Source organism: Diabrotica undecimpunctata, chromosome 11 (assembly GCF_040954645.1).
Source record: "Diabrotica undecimpunctata isolate CICGRU chromosome 11, icDiaUnde3, whole genome shotgun sequence".
Classification (NCBI taxonomy): Eukaryota; Metazoa; Arthropoda; class Insecta; order Coleoptera; family Chrysomelidae; genus Diabrotica; species Diabrotica undecimpunctata.
The window spans coordinates 21,696,059-21,713,804 of NC_092813.1; the positions used below are offsets into that span (position 1 = coordinate 21,696,059).

General features: G+C 32.5%; 1 protein-coding gene across 1 annotated transcript; it reads right to left on the reverse strand.

The window, feature by feature from the left end:
* Positions 1-884: 884 nt before the first annotated feature.
* Positions 885-4,081, reverse strand: LOC140452755 (uncharacterized). Its single transcript, XM_072547081.1, has 3 exons — positions 3,938-4,081; positions 2,613-2,771; positions 885-2,204 (listed from the first exon to the last, which is right to left on the reverse strand). Exons 1-3 carry the CDS (start codon positions 4,079-4,081, stop codon positions 885-887), a joined length of 1,623 nt encoding a protein of 540 aa, XP_072403182.1.
* Positions 4,082-17,746: the final 13,665 nt, after the last annotated feature.

Below are 17,746 nucleotides of genomic sequence, written 5' to 3' on the forward strand. Positions count from 1 at the left end.
TCATTCGATACCCACTTCCTCAACTTAAGACATCCGCTGTTTAAGATATTGTTGATATCCTTGCATACATTTGACAATGACTCTGCGCAATCTCCACCTGTCAGAAGATCATCAACATAGAAATCTCGCAAATATTGATGATCTTGGAAGCAGTAGGGTGAAGATCTTTATTCTCGGATGCTAACTGAAATAAGCAACGAATGACCTGAAACGAAGCTGAAGCTGTTCCATATGTGACCGTATTTAGCTGATATGTGCTCAGAGTATCAGAAGGAGAAGAACGCCAGAAAATTTGCTGAAGTGCTCGTTGTTCAGGATCCACGAGCACCTGACGATACATTTTTGTAATATCAGCAGAAACAACAAATGCATATTGTCGAAAACGCAATAAAATTAAGAATAGATCGTCCTGAATGGTAGGACCCGAAATTTGAATGTCATTTATTGATAGACCAGAAAAAGATGGAAAGGAACCGTCAAACACCACACGAAGCTTTGTGGTGAGACTGTCATCCTTTAAGACCCCGTGATGGGGAAGATAATACGAAAAGCTCTGTTGACTATCATCAACCTTGAACATGTGACCAAGTTGTATGTATTCTTCCATAAATTCGGTATACATCCTTTTTAGGACGTCATTTTTATGAAGTTTTTTCTCCAAGTTGAGAAAACGTTTTGATGCCTGTCGCTTTGAATCACCTATATTTGCAATGGAGCCCCTCAGAGGTATATTGGTGATAAAGCGACCTTCGTCATTTCTCTTCACCGTTGAGGAGAAGTGTTTTTCGCATATTAAGTTTTCCTCGGAAAGTACAGGTTCCGTGTACTTTTCGAGTTCCCAGAATTTTTGTAACTGAACATTTAAGTCAGAACTTGAATCATTTCTACTGAAGTTGCAATATGAAACTGATTCCCTTGTCATTAAACTGACCGGAAACTATCCAACCGAACCTTGTTTTTTGCATGACTGGAGCAGAAGGACCTAAACTGAATTGTCCCACACACAAGATTTTCCAGAAAGTATCAACACCTATCAGAATGTCGATTTTTGAAGCAACATGAAAATCTGGATCTGCTAGTCTTAAATGACGTGGAATATCTAAGTTTCCAATGTCGAAACTATATGCTGGAATTCTATCGCAGATACTATTGACTACGAGACATGAAAGAGATGTAGAAAACGAAGACTGCCTTGACTGAATCTTCGCTGTGCCCTTAGATCGAATGTTTGAGACTGCATGACCTATCCCTACAATAGAGATATTTATCTCGGACCTTGATAGCGCTAGCTTATCAGCTAATTCTCTCGTTATGAGATTTGATTGAGAGCCACAATCAAGAAAAGCCCTACATTGATGAACCCTACCGTTTTTATCGAATATTTGAACGACAGCTGTAGACAAAATTGATTGAGCTACATTCGAGTGAGCTGAAAGAGACACTTGGTGTTCAGGTTCAGACTCCAGCCGCTGATTAGTATCGGTAGTGTGAACGGATTGTTTATCTAAATGCAACAAACTATGGTGTTTTGCCTTACATTTTTTACACGCTCCATATTTGCAGTTGGAGCTAAAATGGCCAGAATAAAGGCAATTTGTACAAAGTTTTGAATCCCTAGCGTGTTTGATTCGCTCTTGGGTCGAAGCCCCCAAGAATTTAGCGCAGTTATATATTTTATGATCTTCTTTGCAGAACGTACATGCTTTTCTATTGAACGAGAGAAAAGATTGCGACTGCCTTGAGAATTTGGACTGCCTGTCCGATTTATACGTAACTTTCGATACTTCTAGCTTCTCTAGAAGATCAGCTTTGCCTTTCAAGAATGCGATCATATCTTCAAAGGTAGGAAGATCACTTCCGGATCTATATAATTCCCATTCCCTCGCAGTGAGGGCATCTAACTTGCTTGCTATCATGAATATTAACAGAGTGTCCCAAGAATGGACAGGTTGCTGAAGAGATTCTAGCGAACGCAAGTTTTTCGAAACATTGTCAATTAGTTGACGAAGATGAGTAGAAGATTCTTTTGGAATGGGTTGCAAATCAAATAAGGCCTTTGTATAATTGTAGATCAAAAGACGCGTGTTTGCAAACCTTTCGCATAGTAAGTTCCATGCTATATCATAATTCGCGGCCGAAATCTCTAATGAGCTGATAACCTGTGCAGCTTCTCCACCTAGAGATGCCCGAAGATAATGGAACTTCTGAATTGAATTTATCGAAGGATTTTTATGAATTAGACTATCATAGGTATCATGATACTCAAGCCACCCCCCGTATGACCCTTTGAAATGAGGTAACTCAATAGTTGGGAGCTTTATTTGAGAGTGAAGTGGACTGTATTAATTTGCTCTACATTTGTTAAATGAGTGCTACCTAAGTTCAAAGAAAATGATTCTACGGGACGATTGTTACATTCATGCTTATTTGAAATCGAATTTATTAATGCTTCTGCTTGTGATACAAGCGAATAATACAAATCTGAAAAGCTTTCCCTATTAACAAAATCCACAAGGAAAATAATTCCTGCAGCTGGCTGTATACCACGTATAACAAAAGAGGTTAGTCTTTGTATGTGGGTATATTTTATAAAATAAAATATACCCACATACAAAGACTAACCTCCTTTCCCTATTGTCTAATTTCTCAGAAACATTCTTCGAAATGTTTTCTATTTCGTATTGAATTTTTTCGAATTCATTTATAACAGGCTCTATATCTGCTAACCTGGTTTCTACCTCAATAACTAAATTGTCAGATTGTTTTTCAATCTGTTTATTAAGACATTTTTTGAATATTGTCAATCGTGATTTGAGTATACCCCTTTTTTTGTTTAAATCTTTTAGAGACATAATAAAATATTTTTTAATAATACTCGAAGTTTATTTTACGATGAAAAGATTTAAAATGTTTACCAGTATACTAATGAAATAATGAAATCGCAATTATAAGAAAAGGTTTTACCTGTCGTTATGAATAAGCAATAAAATTGTACAAAATGTTGAAAATTCTATTTTTTATCTAACTGCAAGTAAAACCGCATAAATTATATAGGGTTCGTTACCTGAAATGTAAGTAAGGCAATAAAAGGTTTTACTCGGCGATAAAAAATCAAGTATGTATATGAAATGAATAGTTGTTTTGTTTCGAAGCAAGACAGGTTTTTGTACCTTTTAACGAAATATTTGAGTAATAAAATGAGTTTAACCAAATAAACAGGTTTTTATAATTGACCCTAGTTAAACGACATTTAACTCCACGCAAGTAGAAAGAATATATGAAATAGAGATGGGAAAGGCTCACTTACTTTGATTAGGCGTGCTGTTGACCAGATGAAGTTCTATCCACGCACTAGATGAAAGACTACAGATGCTTTCTGCTACGGTGCTGGATGTAATGTTGGGTGGACTGCTAGCAGCTTGAATTGTAGCTCTACAGGAACCGCCCGAAGGTTGTAATCGTTACTTGTAACGGTTACTTGTAACCACTTGACTCCGCCCTCACGAACAGAAGAGGACGACTTGCCGGCTAGTTAACTAAATTTAGATTGAATCAAACTGCACAAATGTCTTTGATAACCACTGATATATACGACTCGAATGGACCATGAAGAAAAAACTATGGGGTTGAAACACTTTTATTACGTATATTTTGATTACAATCGTTAAAAAGCCGACTAATACAAAATATCGACCGACTTGGTCGAGTGTTGATGGCGAAGTGAGTCTTTCGCGCCAAAGCCGGTTTCTGCTTTAGCGGGCAAAACACAAAGCGTTACCGTTAGTGGCGCGTATGTTTAAATAGAACTAAAAACGAATATATCACCACTGTGATAAATAATATTTAAAATAAATATAAATGCGAAACGGAACAGGTTTCATGGCAACATAAATTTGCTTAAAATGTAAACTTGAATTATTAAACTTTATATGCTTACATTGATTTTTAAAACAGTTTTTGAAGTATCACTGTCCACATCGTTTATATTATTATCTGCTTCTTCCTTATTATTATTCCCTTCCTGTATAGTACTTTGTGAAGCACTAGGTTCGTCCTGACCCACGAGAAACTGCATTACCATAATGTTGGTTAAATTACATTGTCTGTCTCTGCACCACTTGTTTTAGAGTCCCTTATACGACGCAATTCTTTTCTAAAGTTAGTACGCAACGAAACTGCAACTTATCAGCATCTGGATAATATTCTCTATATTTTTGGAGCAATTGATACTACTGTTCTTTTTTTTTTATTTTATTACTCTAATCTTTACTCTTGACATTCCACAAAGCCAGTAACGACCGATACACATCGATGCACTCTATAATCTATAATAAACTTTCTTTCTGCCCATTTTTCCTTTGCGGACATATTTTTTGCCGTACCGCGATGTTTACAACAAGAGTGTTAAAACGAAACTGAACCAACATTGCGCAATATTACTCACAGACGCCGCAATATTTACAATATGCTCAATAAAAATGAAAGTCATGTTGATTGACACAATATATTGCTCAATCATTCAATGTGACCAACAGACGATCAATATATTGTACAATATAAATTATTGTCCAATATATTGACCATAATATTAACCATCTAGGGGCCGCTTTATACTGAATTTTATCTTTAACACTTCCATTCAGCATAATTTTTTCTTGTCACTTTTACATATTGCAATTATACCTGGTCACTAAGGACCACAACAGATCTGAAAAGGTCGTAGTCGAATAGACCAAAAGATACTATATGAATACTGTATTGTTGAGATAATACTTTGATTGGTATCGTTTTCTTTGTATTTTTCCATGTTGCAAATGCAACCAGCTCCTAATATACTGGACCTAAGCACAATTTCCTTTTGCTGTTTTCCATAGTGTGATACATGATTGAACTATATTTAGGACCCATTACATATTTTCTTTTGGTGCTTTTTCAATAAGGTTTAAATTCTGTTGCTTTTATAGTAGAAACCCTCAATTCAGAAGAGTGATATCATAGTTTAAACGCCGAATATCCTCAAATTTAAATGTACACAGCGGTCCTCGAAAACTGCCTGTTTTCTCGATTGAAATTTGCGTTTCCTCATAAGAAATTACAGAATATATAAAGTAGTATATTTATTTGTGCTTCTCTATAGTAGACTTGACCAGAAGTTGTCGTACAGTGTAGCCAAATCTTGTTCACAAGTAGTAATTATGGTCATACAAAACCTGTATTCTTTCACGCAGCGATTATTATTACCGTCATAAAAATACCAAAAAACATGATTTTTTCAATAGTAAAAATTAAGCACAAAATTGTAATAAAATAAATTTTATTTATATGTTCCGTTTTGTTACGTATTTAAATTTATAAAATAAAAATCGATATTTTAAACATTATTTTTCAATCGTTTGGCAATGTTGGAATTAGCGAGGGAACTCGGTTTTACAATTCGGATCCAGACATGCAGTAAAACTAGTTTTTATTATTAAGAAATGAACGAAGAAAACATTGGTGTTTCTATGGGTAAATAGTGCATGTATTTTTGTGAGTATATTTTATGTGATAAGTTTGTAAACTTATTGTTGTCAATACTGTTTTATCAATATTGTATTGTAGTATTGATAAAACGTGTTATTGATAATAAGAGTGTTATAGTTTGTCGTTTTATAGTAAATATTTAGTTATATTCTTTGAAATTATTGTATATATAGTATATATCCAGATTATTGAAATACAATGGACGAAAAACCGAGTTGTTCCAAGAGAAGACAGCAAAATTCTGATGTTGATTCCAAGAATGAAAAGCCGCAAAAGAGACGGAAAATGTTAACGTCCGAAGAGAAGGTAATGATACGAAACGTTTATAAAGGAATTGTCGGCAGAAAAATGGCATTAAACGTTAGCCAAGCGGTCGACATTTGTAGCAGTTTAACAAAAGTATCCGTTAGCTGTATTTATCGTGTACTTAAAAATACATCGGAAAATAAAAAGCAAGAAAAATGTAAAACTAGAGGTAGGAAAAGCATTGTTTTGGATGACGAGACAAGGAATATTATACGTCGAAAAATTCATTCATTTTATTTTCGGAGTGAAATTCCAACACTGAAAAAAATTTCTCAAGAGCTCGAAAATGATGACTCTTTACCCAAGATATCTCGTAAGGTCTTAATTAGGACCATGCACGAAATGAACTTTTGATACGTAAAACGCAACAGAAAAAGTATGCTATTAGAAAAAAATGAAATTATTCTGTGGAAAAGAAAATATTTAGAAGAAATACGAAAAATTCGCAGCACTGGATGCAAAATATATTATTTGGATGAAACCTGGATTAACGAAGGTCATATAGTTGGAAAAGTTTGGCAAGATTTAAATGTAAAAAGTAAACGCGAAGCATTTATAGAAGGCTGGTCTACAGGATTAAAGGCTCCATCAGGAAAGGGACGGCGTTTAATCATCACCCATATAGGAAGTGATACAGGGTTCCTTGATGATGGTTTGCTTCAATTTGAGTCGAAAAAAACAGGTGATTATCATGAAGAAATGACTTCTGAAGTATTTGAGCGCTGGTTTAAGAGAATCTTACCAAAATTGGAATCTGAGTCTGTGGTTGTTATGGACAATGCGCCATATCATAGCCGCAGACTAGAACAATTACCGACTACGGCATGGCGGAAAGGGAGAATTCAAGAATGGCTTACAGAAAAGGGGATTGCATACGAAAAATCAATGCTCAAAATTCAACTACTTGACATTGCACGGTTAAGGAAAAGTGAATATCTTAAATATGTTGTGGATGAAACTGCAAAAGATTATGGTGTTAAAGTTCTGCGTCTACCACCTTATCATTGCGAACTTAATCCCATTGAACTTATCTGGGCGCAAGTGAAAGGAGAAGTAGCACGCAATAACAAAACGTTCAAATTAAACGAAGTTAAGGAACTTTTGATTCAAGCAATCCTCCATGTAACTCCAGAGAAATGGGCTAAATGTATAGGCCACATAATTAAAGAAGAATATCGTATGTGGGAACTTGACACTCATGTCGAAGTTTTACTAGAGCCAATTATAATTACACCAGGTGAAGATAATGACAGCGATAGCAGCACTACATCTTCAGATTTAGACAGCGAATAATATTTTCTAATAGTTTAGTAGGAACATCAGCATAAAAAAACCAAAAACAGAAAAAAACGAGAAGAACATAGTAAGTGTGGTTAGTGTTTGTGTTAGAATAGAACAATGTTTTGTTACATCCAAAATTATTTTTATTTTGTTTTTATAGAATTTTATTTTGTTTTATAGGATTTTATTTTGTTTTGTTTTATACTGTTTGAGTGTTTTGTTCATTTTATTTAATGGGAAAATATGGCTCTTGGCGAACACCCATTTAAAAAAAAGTAACGCGCCACAAGACATACCTCTCGGGTGGTGTGGAAGCTGTCTTAAAATTTGTTTTAAAAACATTTCATTGTGTAACTCTTTAAGGGCGGGTCACGTCAAAAGACGTTTTAGCGTAACTTCCGCGGCAACCGGGTGGCATCAGTAAGCTTTCTGCAAAATTACTTGTTTTTTATAGCTTTTTGTTTGTGGCATTCTGTATTTTTAGGAGACAGTAGGGAATAAGCCACAAAATATTTATTCATAGGTTTAATTTACTGACGTTTCGATCTCTATATAAAGAGATCGTTTTCAAATATACAAATGATAGCAATATTTATTTTTTTTTGTGGCTTTTTGCTTGTGACATTCAGATAAATATATTGTGGCCTATTTTGAACAATAATATTTAAACATTATAATATAATTAACGTTGAAATAAAAGTGAGTGAACGCCACTGGATTTTCATACGTCTTTCCCCACTTCTACGCCTTCAAACGATGACTCACTCTCCCAAATAGTGAAACTAGAGTTTAGTTAATTTTTAAAATATGTGATACATAAACACTACTTACCTGTTATTCCAGCTACTTTACTAAAGGTGGGCTTCTTTATATTTATTATTGAAACAATATTTTTAAACTGATTTTCAAGAACTGGTTTATTAATGATTTTAATTTATCTGCTAAAAGTAAACTAAATTCTGTGTTACCATTGTTTAAATAGGACTAGTTAGCCAACGCAATGTACAAATTTGTTTGATTCTAATTGAGACAGTCACTAGATGTCACCACTCTTTCTGTCTCAATAGATTTTAATATACCATTGTTTGTTTGATATACATTATACTAGATGGTGCTATGTGAAAAAGTTAAAGACTAAACTAAACGTCCATTTTTGATCCCCTGAATTAAATTCACCAGCGTTGCAATATTTCACTGACATAGTAGCAACAGGTTTACTTACAAATAAACATGTAACAAAAAACATACCTTGAATCACTTAAGCTATTCATTTAAAATAGAGTTATTACTATCAACTAGTAAATATCGTGTCAACTAAAATTGTACATAAACGTACTGTGGCTTCTAAATCTTCCTATATCTAAATAAGTTTAAAGAATTTAAATATTTATTTTATTTGGAAGTGTATTACAAAAATTTGGTCCGAGGTAAGTAAAACATTTTAATTACATGTGTGTAAAACATAAAAAAACATTGTATGATAAATGAACAAATTAGGTATTTAGAAATAAATTTTACCGGATAATACATACATTCGATAATATTTGAAACAAGTGATTTTAAATTAAAATAATGTTACTTCCCTAATAAATAAATGGTTTTTTACAGATGGCCGGAAATATTTGTTGTTATTACAAATGTGGTTTATCACCATACAAAATTCATGGATTAAGAATGTTCAGATTTCCGACAAAAATCCTTCGCCTTGTCAAAGATGGATATTACACTCTGGTAAGTAAATAGAAACATTTTTTATATTCTTTTATTTTACACCGTTTCCGTTACGTAATTAACTTACGTTTTCGTTGGTATTATAATTATGATATAATAAACTTCGGAAAAACAAATTAGTGAGTAAAATCAAGTTAATAAACATAAACAAAGTATTAGATATTTAAATACTTATGTATTTATTTAGCTATCTTTAGTTATTGTATTGAAAAGTAGAAATAAGTTCATCTTTATCGTAGAACTAATTTATACAAAGGTCCATCTGGGAAAAAATTATTGGTTTCACGTAAAAATTTTATACAGATATTTGAAGGTTCTAAAAGATATATGAGGGTTAGTTAATAATAAATCTGTGAAGACATACAGGTGATTTTGGCTATAAACGTTTTTTATCCAGTTTAGAGAAAAATAGTTAAAATAAAAATTGTAGATTCAAAAAGTTCTTCCATTTGTGAGTTTCTAAATTAAAATATATAAATAATTCATCAAAATAATTACAAAAAACCCTTGATTTTGCAGAAATTTATAAATTTTAATAACTTTGTTTTTGCATAATGGTATGTAATGTAACTAATAAAAATAGTGACGATTTGTTTATCGTAGAAAGCGATTATGTAAACAACTTTTTGTTGACCTATCCCAGTTTAAAAAAAAAATGTTTTACAGAAGCCAAGATATTGCAAATTTTGCAATCGCGCTTCATTTTGAAAAAGTTCAAATCTAAAAAAAAACCGAGCTCAAATGTTTCTCTATTCTACTTTTCCGAAGCGGTATTTTACGAATACCATCATTTTAACGCGTTATAAATTTTTACTTCTTTACCTCATATGCCATGTTGGAACGCACAATTCAGATCTTCATTTAGGGCCCCTTCAATTTTCAGCTCTTACTGTTAATAGACAATGGAAGTATGATTTTAAGAATAAAATGCTTTGGTTTTAAATATAAAATGCTCTCTTGCCTAGTAATGGTCATAGAAGATTCTGTTTTTTTTATAAAGTGTGTTTTTCACCAGTTTTTCATAAGCCTCTAAATAAGTTTGTGGCATAAACGATATCAACGTTATTATAAATGTTTATAAACAGAATAAATAACCTATAAACTATTTGCTCTGATTGATATTTAGCGCACTTTATTAGTTATTATAATTTATAAATAACTGCAAAAATAAGGTTTTTTTTGCAACTATTTCGGTTAATAGTTTTATGTATTTTAATTTGGATACTCTCAAAAATTACATAAGTTTTTATGATCTACAACTCTAAAAAAGCTGAAAAAATCTTAAACAGGTATTTAAAGTCTCTAAAAGGTAAATGAGGGGTAGCTGATGACAATTATGTAAAGACTCCAGCTAATTTTGCTTTGCTTTTTTATTAAACAATCGTAAAAAGTGAAAAAAGTTTATGCGCATAAAACGTTTCTTATTCATGTTAGAGATATATGGTTAAAATAAAAGTTATAGATCATAAAATGTTCTCTAATATTGAGATTTTTATAATTAAAATACATAAAGAATTGACCGAGATAATTTAAAAACCCTTATTTTTAAAGTAAAATTTATAAATGTTAATATAAATATAAATAATATAAATATAAATAACTTTCTTTTTTGTATAACGATATGTAATACAACTATTTAAAATTATGGCAGTTAATGAGTTTTTAAAGTGTGCTAAATATCATATAGAACGACCATACAGTTTATTATGAGTTATTCAATTTGTTTATCCAGGAGACCGATTATTTAAACAACTGTACTTGTCCAAACAGTCACTCTAGGGTTATTTTGTAAATAGATATCGATTTTTATGTCTTCGTTTTAAATTATTAAAAAAAAACATCAAGGTTATATTAAATTTGTTTTTAAAAATCAGTTTGAAGAATAACAAATTTTTAGCATATAAAAATTTCTAATAACTTTGACTTTTTTATGTCATACACTTGTATGTAGGCTCAATATAAAGCAAATAAAAAAAAAACATTTAAAAAAAATCCAAAACCTTCTATGGCCCAGAGGAAATCACATAGCATTTTTTTCTTGTTTAAGAAATTGCAAATATTTTCATTGTTTATTAACATTAAAAGCTGAAAATTAAACACATTGTAAAAGAATATCTAAATTTTATAATTCTATTTATAAATGGCATACACAGTGAAGAAGTAAATTAGTTTTGAAACATTAAAATAATGGTACTCGTAAAATATCGCCACAGAAAAATGCAAGGTAGATCTGTCCGCTGCAATATCTCAGCTTGTTTCTTGTTATTGGTTATGGACATTTCTGTTTTTTTTTAATTGTGCTTTTACACCAGCTTTTTATTGAGCCTACGTACAGCCGTATGACATGAAAAATATCAAAAGTAGTATAAATGTTTAGAAGCTAAAAAGCACTTTTTCAAACTGCATTTTTAATAAAATGTTGAAGTTTATAAATAAAGCTTCAAATAATCGATTCAAAAAACGTCAAATAACTGTCAAAGGTTAAACACCCTTTTTAAAGTTCCTCACGGATTTTAAAGATTTAAACAGTGTTAAACAGATAAAGTAATTCATCGACGAGTTAACAATACGAAGCGAAGTTCTTTAATCACAATGTGATAAGAAAACGAGTATCAAATTTGGTTTTATATTTCAATAGTCGAATTTAATTGCGGCTATATTGGTGTAATTAAAAAAAAACCAGTGAAAATCCCAAGAAATAGGTGAGATCCTTTTTTTATTTCTTTACAGTTTGGGAGAGGGTCCATTAGGTACTCACATTTAGGTATTGTGTTACGGTCTGGGTAACCAGGACTACACATCATGAACAGCAATTAAATATTTACATTTACACTAAACAACTTCAATTCCATCCCAAAATCATATGTCGTTGCCGCAGTCTCTAGACCTCCTTCCCGTTCGTTTTCTAAAAGGGGACAAGTTATTGTCGTGCACTCCATTTTGAATACTGTTTTATTTAAATATATTAAAGAAATTGCTGAAATAGTTTATCCAAAAAATATTACTTTACATCTCGCATTTCGAATAATCAAATCTGCATTTTCCTCACTTCTACCGACATCGTTGATCAACTAATACACCGAACGTCATAATTAATTCCACCGTCATCTTTATCTGCAAGCTTCTTTCTGCGACCAAAAGAATCCTTATTTCAAATGTATCTCCTTCCATCCCGCATTCACTAATCGAGCACTCCCTAAAAAAATACGGAACATCAGATGATCAATAGGCATATATTATGAGTTTTACTAGGGTAACATTTGTAATAGCTGACAAGGTGAACTTAGAAATGCAATCTTCTCTGTTAATTAACCATGAAAATACATCCTTTAAAATATTTTTATTCTCTGAGAGACTATACTGTTTTCTTTGTAAGCTTACGGGTCGTACCGTGGAGTCTGATTGCAAAGTCTCCAGTTGACTAGATCACACACTCATTGCAGCTAATGCTCCTCCCTCTTCTTCATTTTCAGCTGACTCTAAGGAGTCCTTAATCCTGAATCCTTACCTTCATCAAAAGAATTTCTATCTTCGGAAATTGAGTCCATCTCCGTTAACTACATACCCATCCTGGCTGCCATTATGGATTTATCCATCTCTCGTCGTACTAATTCAAAGCGCATGTTGGCAGTAGGACAAAAAAGGGGACACTTCAATGACAGTCCTCCTGATACTCCTACCATTCTATCTTCATCCGGTATTCTTGCTCTATTAAGTTCTTTTCCTCCTTCGACATTTTCGATGCCACCCAAACCAGCCAAAAAATGTCCAAATCTAATCTTTGATTGGATTACTCGATGAAACCTTATTATATTTCCGCTATCAAAATGATTTACAAAGATAATCCGACTAATTTTACATTCAATTCCATGCAACTTATTACATTTCTTGAGAACTCTTTTGTATGTATCACCCCACTACAAGAAGCTTAAAAATCCTCCAACATAGATGGTATTCAAAAGGACTTATCGCAGCTCTACATAGGTACAAGGAAAAGGTCACTAAAAAACCGTATCACTAGAATCTTAAAAAAGTTAAAAGAACAGCCTTCCTCCGACTTACAAGAGTATATATAAGTGCATCCTCTGATAAATCTTCTGATGTCAAATCTAATCACAGCATACATGATAAATAGAATTTCTCTCTTTCTCTCGCATTTATTCATTTTTTCTGCTCTCTGTATATTTTTACTTCATCTTTTGCCAAATTTAGACACGATTTTATTTAATTAAGTAAGAAAACTTTATGTCCTTCAAATACTAGCCTAAGTCCAGTTTGGAAAAAAAAATGTTAATAAAAAAAAGAGACAGCCAAGATTCTGGCAGAAAATTTAAAATAAAAGTTTTGCAACAATTTTTTTTTTTTTTTTATTAACATTTAAGATTTTTACAATCTGTTTTGCAGTGAAAACAATAAGTAAAATTTTTTGTCTTTACACGACAGAGAGATGTAAGGTCCAGTGACCAAATCATCACGACACAAATTGGCTTTTTACCGGTAGGATGCGCACATACACTGATACGCGAGCACTAAAGCACTAAAAGCGGCACTGATCACAATGGCTGGGTGTTGTTGAAAGCGTAACTCCCACTGCTGTAGGCTCTGTCAGGATAGGTGAGGTAGGTCCAAGGGGTCATGTCGCTTCAATCTCTTCGCTTGTTGGTTGTTGAGAAGATTGTGTGCCAGGGTATTAGGATGCGCCCGCAACCTGTTTTGATATTGTTCAGAAGTTTTTTTGCACTCTTCAGAGACTGTTAGTACTTGAAGATCTCTATGTATTGCATCATTCTGGATATACCAAGGTGCATTAGCGATTGTTCTCAGAGTTTTTGATTGGAATCTTTGTATTATCATAATATTAGATTTGCTAGCTGAACCCCAGAGCTGTGAGTTATATGTCCAATTGGGTCCAGATTTGCAACAAATCTGGACCTAACCATATATACTCTTTTCTTCCTTCGCCCTTTCATTATTCATCCTCAGTTTCACAAGATACCAATTATCCAAACTCTCGTATAAACTATTTCGAACTAAAAGCTGCACTCAAATCCTATAAAAACACAAAAATTAGGGTTTTCTAGAATTATATTGAAAAATTTCTCGAAAATTCGTTAGGCACCAACGACCCTCTAAAGTCTAAATGAAGCCAGTAAATTTACCACTGACATACCGCTGACAATCGTTAATGAAAGATCTTGCTCTAATCTATACTAAGATAAAAGAAAGATCATTACAAAAAAAAATTTGTTCAAATCCTTTATAAAAGGTACATAAATTAAAAAACCCAGACGGGCTATGTCATGAAGACAAATCGTTTTCGGAATCCATATTCCATCATCAGTGTCTAGGTGTACATTTTTTGAGCCACTAAATATCTGGGTAAAAACCCGTTAAAAGTTATATGTTACAATTTAGTTTACTTTATTTAGTCTTATATATTAGGATGTTAAAGTTACCAGTGGATATGATAACTCCACTCTCATTTATAAAAAAAACTGTTTCACAAATCCAAGTCAATAAAACTAACCTTCATCCTATGAATTTAGTCATCCTTCATTCCTATATCCTAACTATTTCTCCTATCATCTTCAACAACACAGTTATCTCTGACAGTCAATTCATTTCCGCCACACTCGCTAATAGGGTTGAAGACAGATTCAATCAAAGTAATATGGCTTTTACTCCCAGTTCTTTACGCGCTCAATCTTTCTCCACCATCTCGTCAACTCCACACGATGTCAAGTTTATGAACGCCTTGTTTACCCTAAATAAACTAAAATTTACCTTGTTTTCATGTACAAAATCTGCTGATGATCCCGATGATATCCCTTATATATTTTTAAAAAATCTCTCTAATACATCTCTCTTCAAACTTCTCGAAATTTATAACCTTATCTAGAACACACAAAAATTCCCAGATGTTTGGCTCAATTCTATAATCATTCCAATTAAAAAACCTGACCAGCCCTCTATAACTCCAATATCTTTCGTCTGGTTTCTCTTACTTGTATTACCTGCAAACTTCTTGAAACAATGATCAATGAAATACTCACGTGGTTCGTTAAACAGTGTAATATTATTCCCGACGCTCAATCCGGCTTCCGACGTAATCGGTCTACTATTGATAACTTTTTATTTTTCAAACACACATTTCTTAAGCAATCTATAATCAACAAGATGTCGTAGCAACTATATTTAACGTTGAATGGGCATTTTATTCAATCTCCAGAAAAGCAATCATTGACAAAATCTTCCACTATAATTTAAATGGTAATATTTTCTCATTTGTAAAAAAATATCCAATTGAAAGAATCTTTAAAGTCCTTGCCAAGGGTAAACTTTTTCGATCTCTTTCTCAAAATTAAGGTGTCCCTTTAGAATCTGCATTAAGTTTAATTTTATTCATTCTTGCCATCAACGAAATTTGCCTCCCATCAAATATGTTCAATACGCTGATGACCTAATCATTTACTGCCATCTTAAATCTGTCCCATCCCCATATAAACTTATACAAAGTGTAGGTGTAGTAAATCTACTTCAAGATAGATCTAACGAACTACGATTGTCACTCTCTGAGAGCAAAACCAAATTAATAAAATTTTCCATAGGGATTTCCACTCCCTTACCCCAAATTTTATTTAACAATTCTCTACTTTCTGGTGTTAATTATTGTAAAATTCTCGGTTTTATGTTTGACTCCAGATTAAATTGAAAAGATCAAATCTCTGAACATAAAATCAATTGTTTTAAAAGGTTGAACATTTTTAAAACCCTCAGTCATCTTCGATGGGGTGCCAATAAAACTACTTCTAGGTCTGAGCGCTTTTCGCTTTAGTCCTATTGAGAGTGTATACCGTGAATCTAATGAACTTTCTCCTACCCTAAGACGATAATCACTTCTACTTTCGTATGCTGTATCAACATCTGCAAATCCATTTAATCCCTTTCATTCCCTAATTGCCACAATGCCGTCTTCTTCCACTAACAATAACCAACACCTTATCATAAAACCTATACCTCAATTAATTTGTCCACTACTTAAAAATATTGACCTTTTTCTGACTAGTTCATTTCCTCTACCTTTACTTCCCCTCTGGGCTAAAGATCTCCCTTCAATATATACCTCACTCACTATTTTTAACAAACTTGAATCTTCTAACCTTCTTATAAAGAAAGCATTTTTAGAATTTAATTCTCTATACAGATGCTTCTAAAACTAACACTGGTATTGATTGTGCAGTAACCACTAAACATGAACTTGTAAGATCATCTCGGTTACACTTAATATGCAACGTTTGCACAGGTGAACTATATAGTATTGTGGGCTTTTAAATGCATATCACATCAAAACAGACATATTGTAATTTGTTCAGATTAACTTTCATATATCCATTTAGTCAATACAATTTTCACTGAGCACCTATTAGTTCAAAACATTCATAACATATACCAAAATCTCTCTGCTTACGATGTAACAGTCTCTCTCATATGGCTGCCTTCTCACACCGAAATTACTGGTAATAAAACAGCAGATCATTTTGCCAAAGAAGCTACCAACCATGGGGTGACTGAAGTCACTCCAATTCAACTAGCTAACGAATCTCGAAATTCGTTTTTAAAAAGTCGGTAGAGGTGTGGCCGGGATATTATAGAAACACTCTTTTGACTTTTGGTCAAGCTTTCGGAATTCTTTTATTCCTTCTTCAAGACACTGTAATTAGAAGAAAGTATAAATATTTACAACATATCTCAAATTGTCATTACCACTTACTAGTCGTTGAGATTATTTTTGTAAAGCTACGACACTCAACATTAAAAACACACATATAAAATATAACATTTAAAATAATGGACAATATACATTTTAAAATTTAGTTGGAAAGTTAAAATTTTGTTAGTAACATCTTTTCATGGTGTGTTTTGACTGATCCATAGAGAACAGAAAAAAAAACAAAAATAGTGTGATTAAAAAGTAATTAGGAGTTCTTGCTACTACTATACTTCCATTAATATAATAGCAAGAACTCCTAATTATTTTAAAATCACTCTATTTTTGTTTTTTTTTCTGTTCTCTATGGATCAGTCAAAACACACCATGAAAAGATGTGAACAAAATTTTAACTTTCCAACTAAATTTTAAAATGTATATTGTCCATTATTTTAAATGTTATATTTTATATGTAGTTGCATATACATATAAAAATGTTATTTTTATATGTATATGTAGTATGTAGTTTATATGTAAGAGGCAACTGCATATGACAGAAAAAGATGGAAATTGGGGGCGGAGAAGCGGCGACAGCCGTAATAAATCCGTTATTATATATTATATATATATATATATATATATATATATATATATATATATATATATATATATTTTATATGTGTGTTTTTAATGTTGAGTGTCGTAGATTTACAAAAATAATCTCAACGACTAGTAAGTTGTAATGACAATTTGAGATATGTTGTAAATATTTACACTTTCTTCTAATTACAGTGTCTTGAAGAAGGAATGCTCGACCAAAAGTCAAAAGAGTGTTTCTATAACATCCCGACCAAACCTACTGACTGCAGCCCTAATAAACTGTGTTGTTTGTATATATATATATTATATATATATATATATATATATATATATATATATATATATTAAACTTAGAGCTAAGATTAATATTATTATAAAAATTAATATTAAACTCACCAGTCTTCCGGGTTGAACCGCGTCGATATCCATTTTGCCGAGCTTTCGACATCCTCTCTGATGTCTTCTTCAGGGCTTCCGAGGTCTCAGTCTCCCGAGCCCCCAGACACTACTACACTCACTAGTCACTTCTAGTTCACTCACTAGTTCACTACTACGACTGGGACCAGGGGACGGTTCATTTATACCGTCGATGGTGAC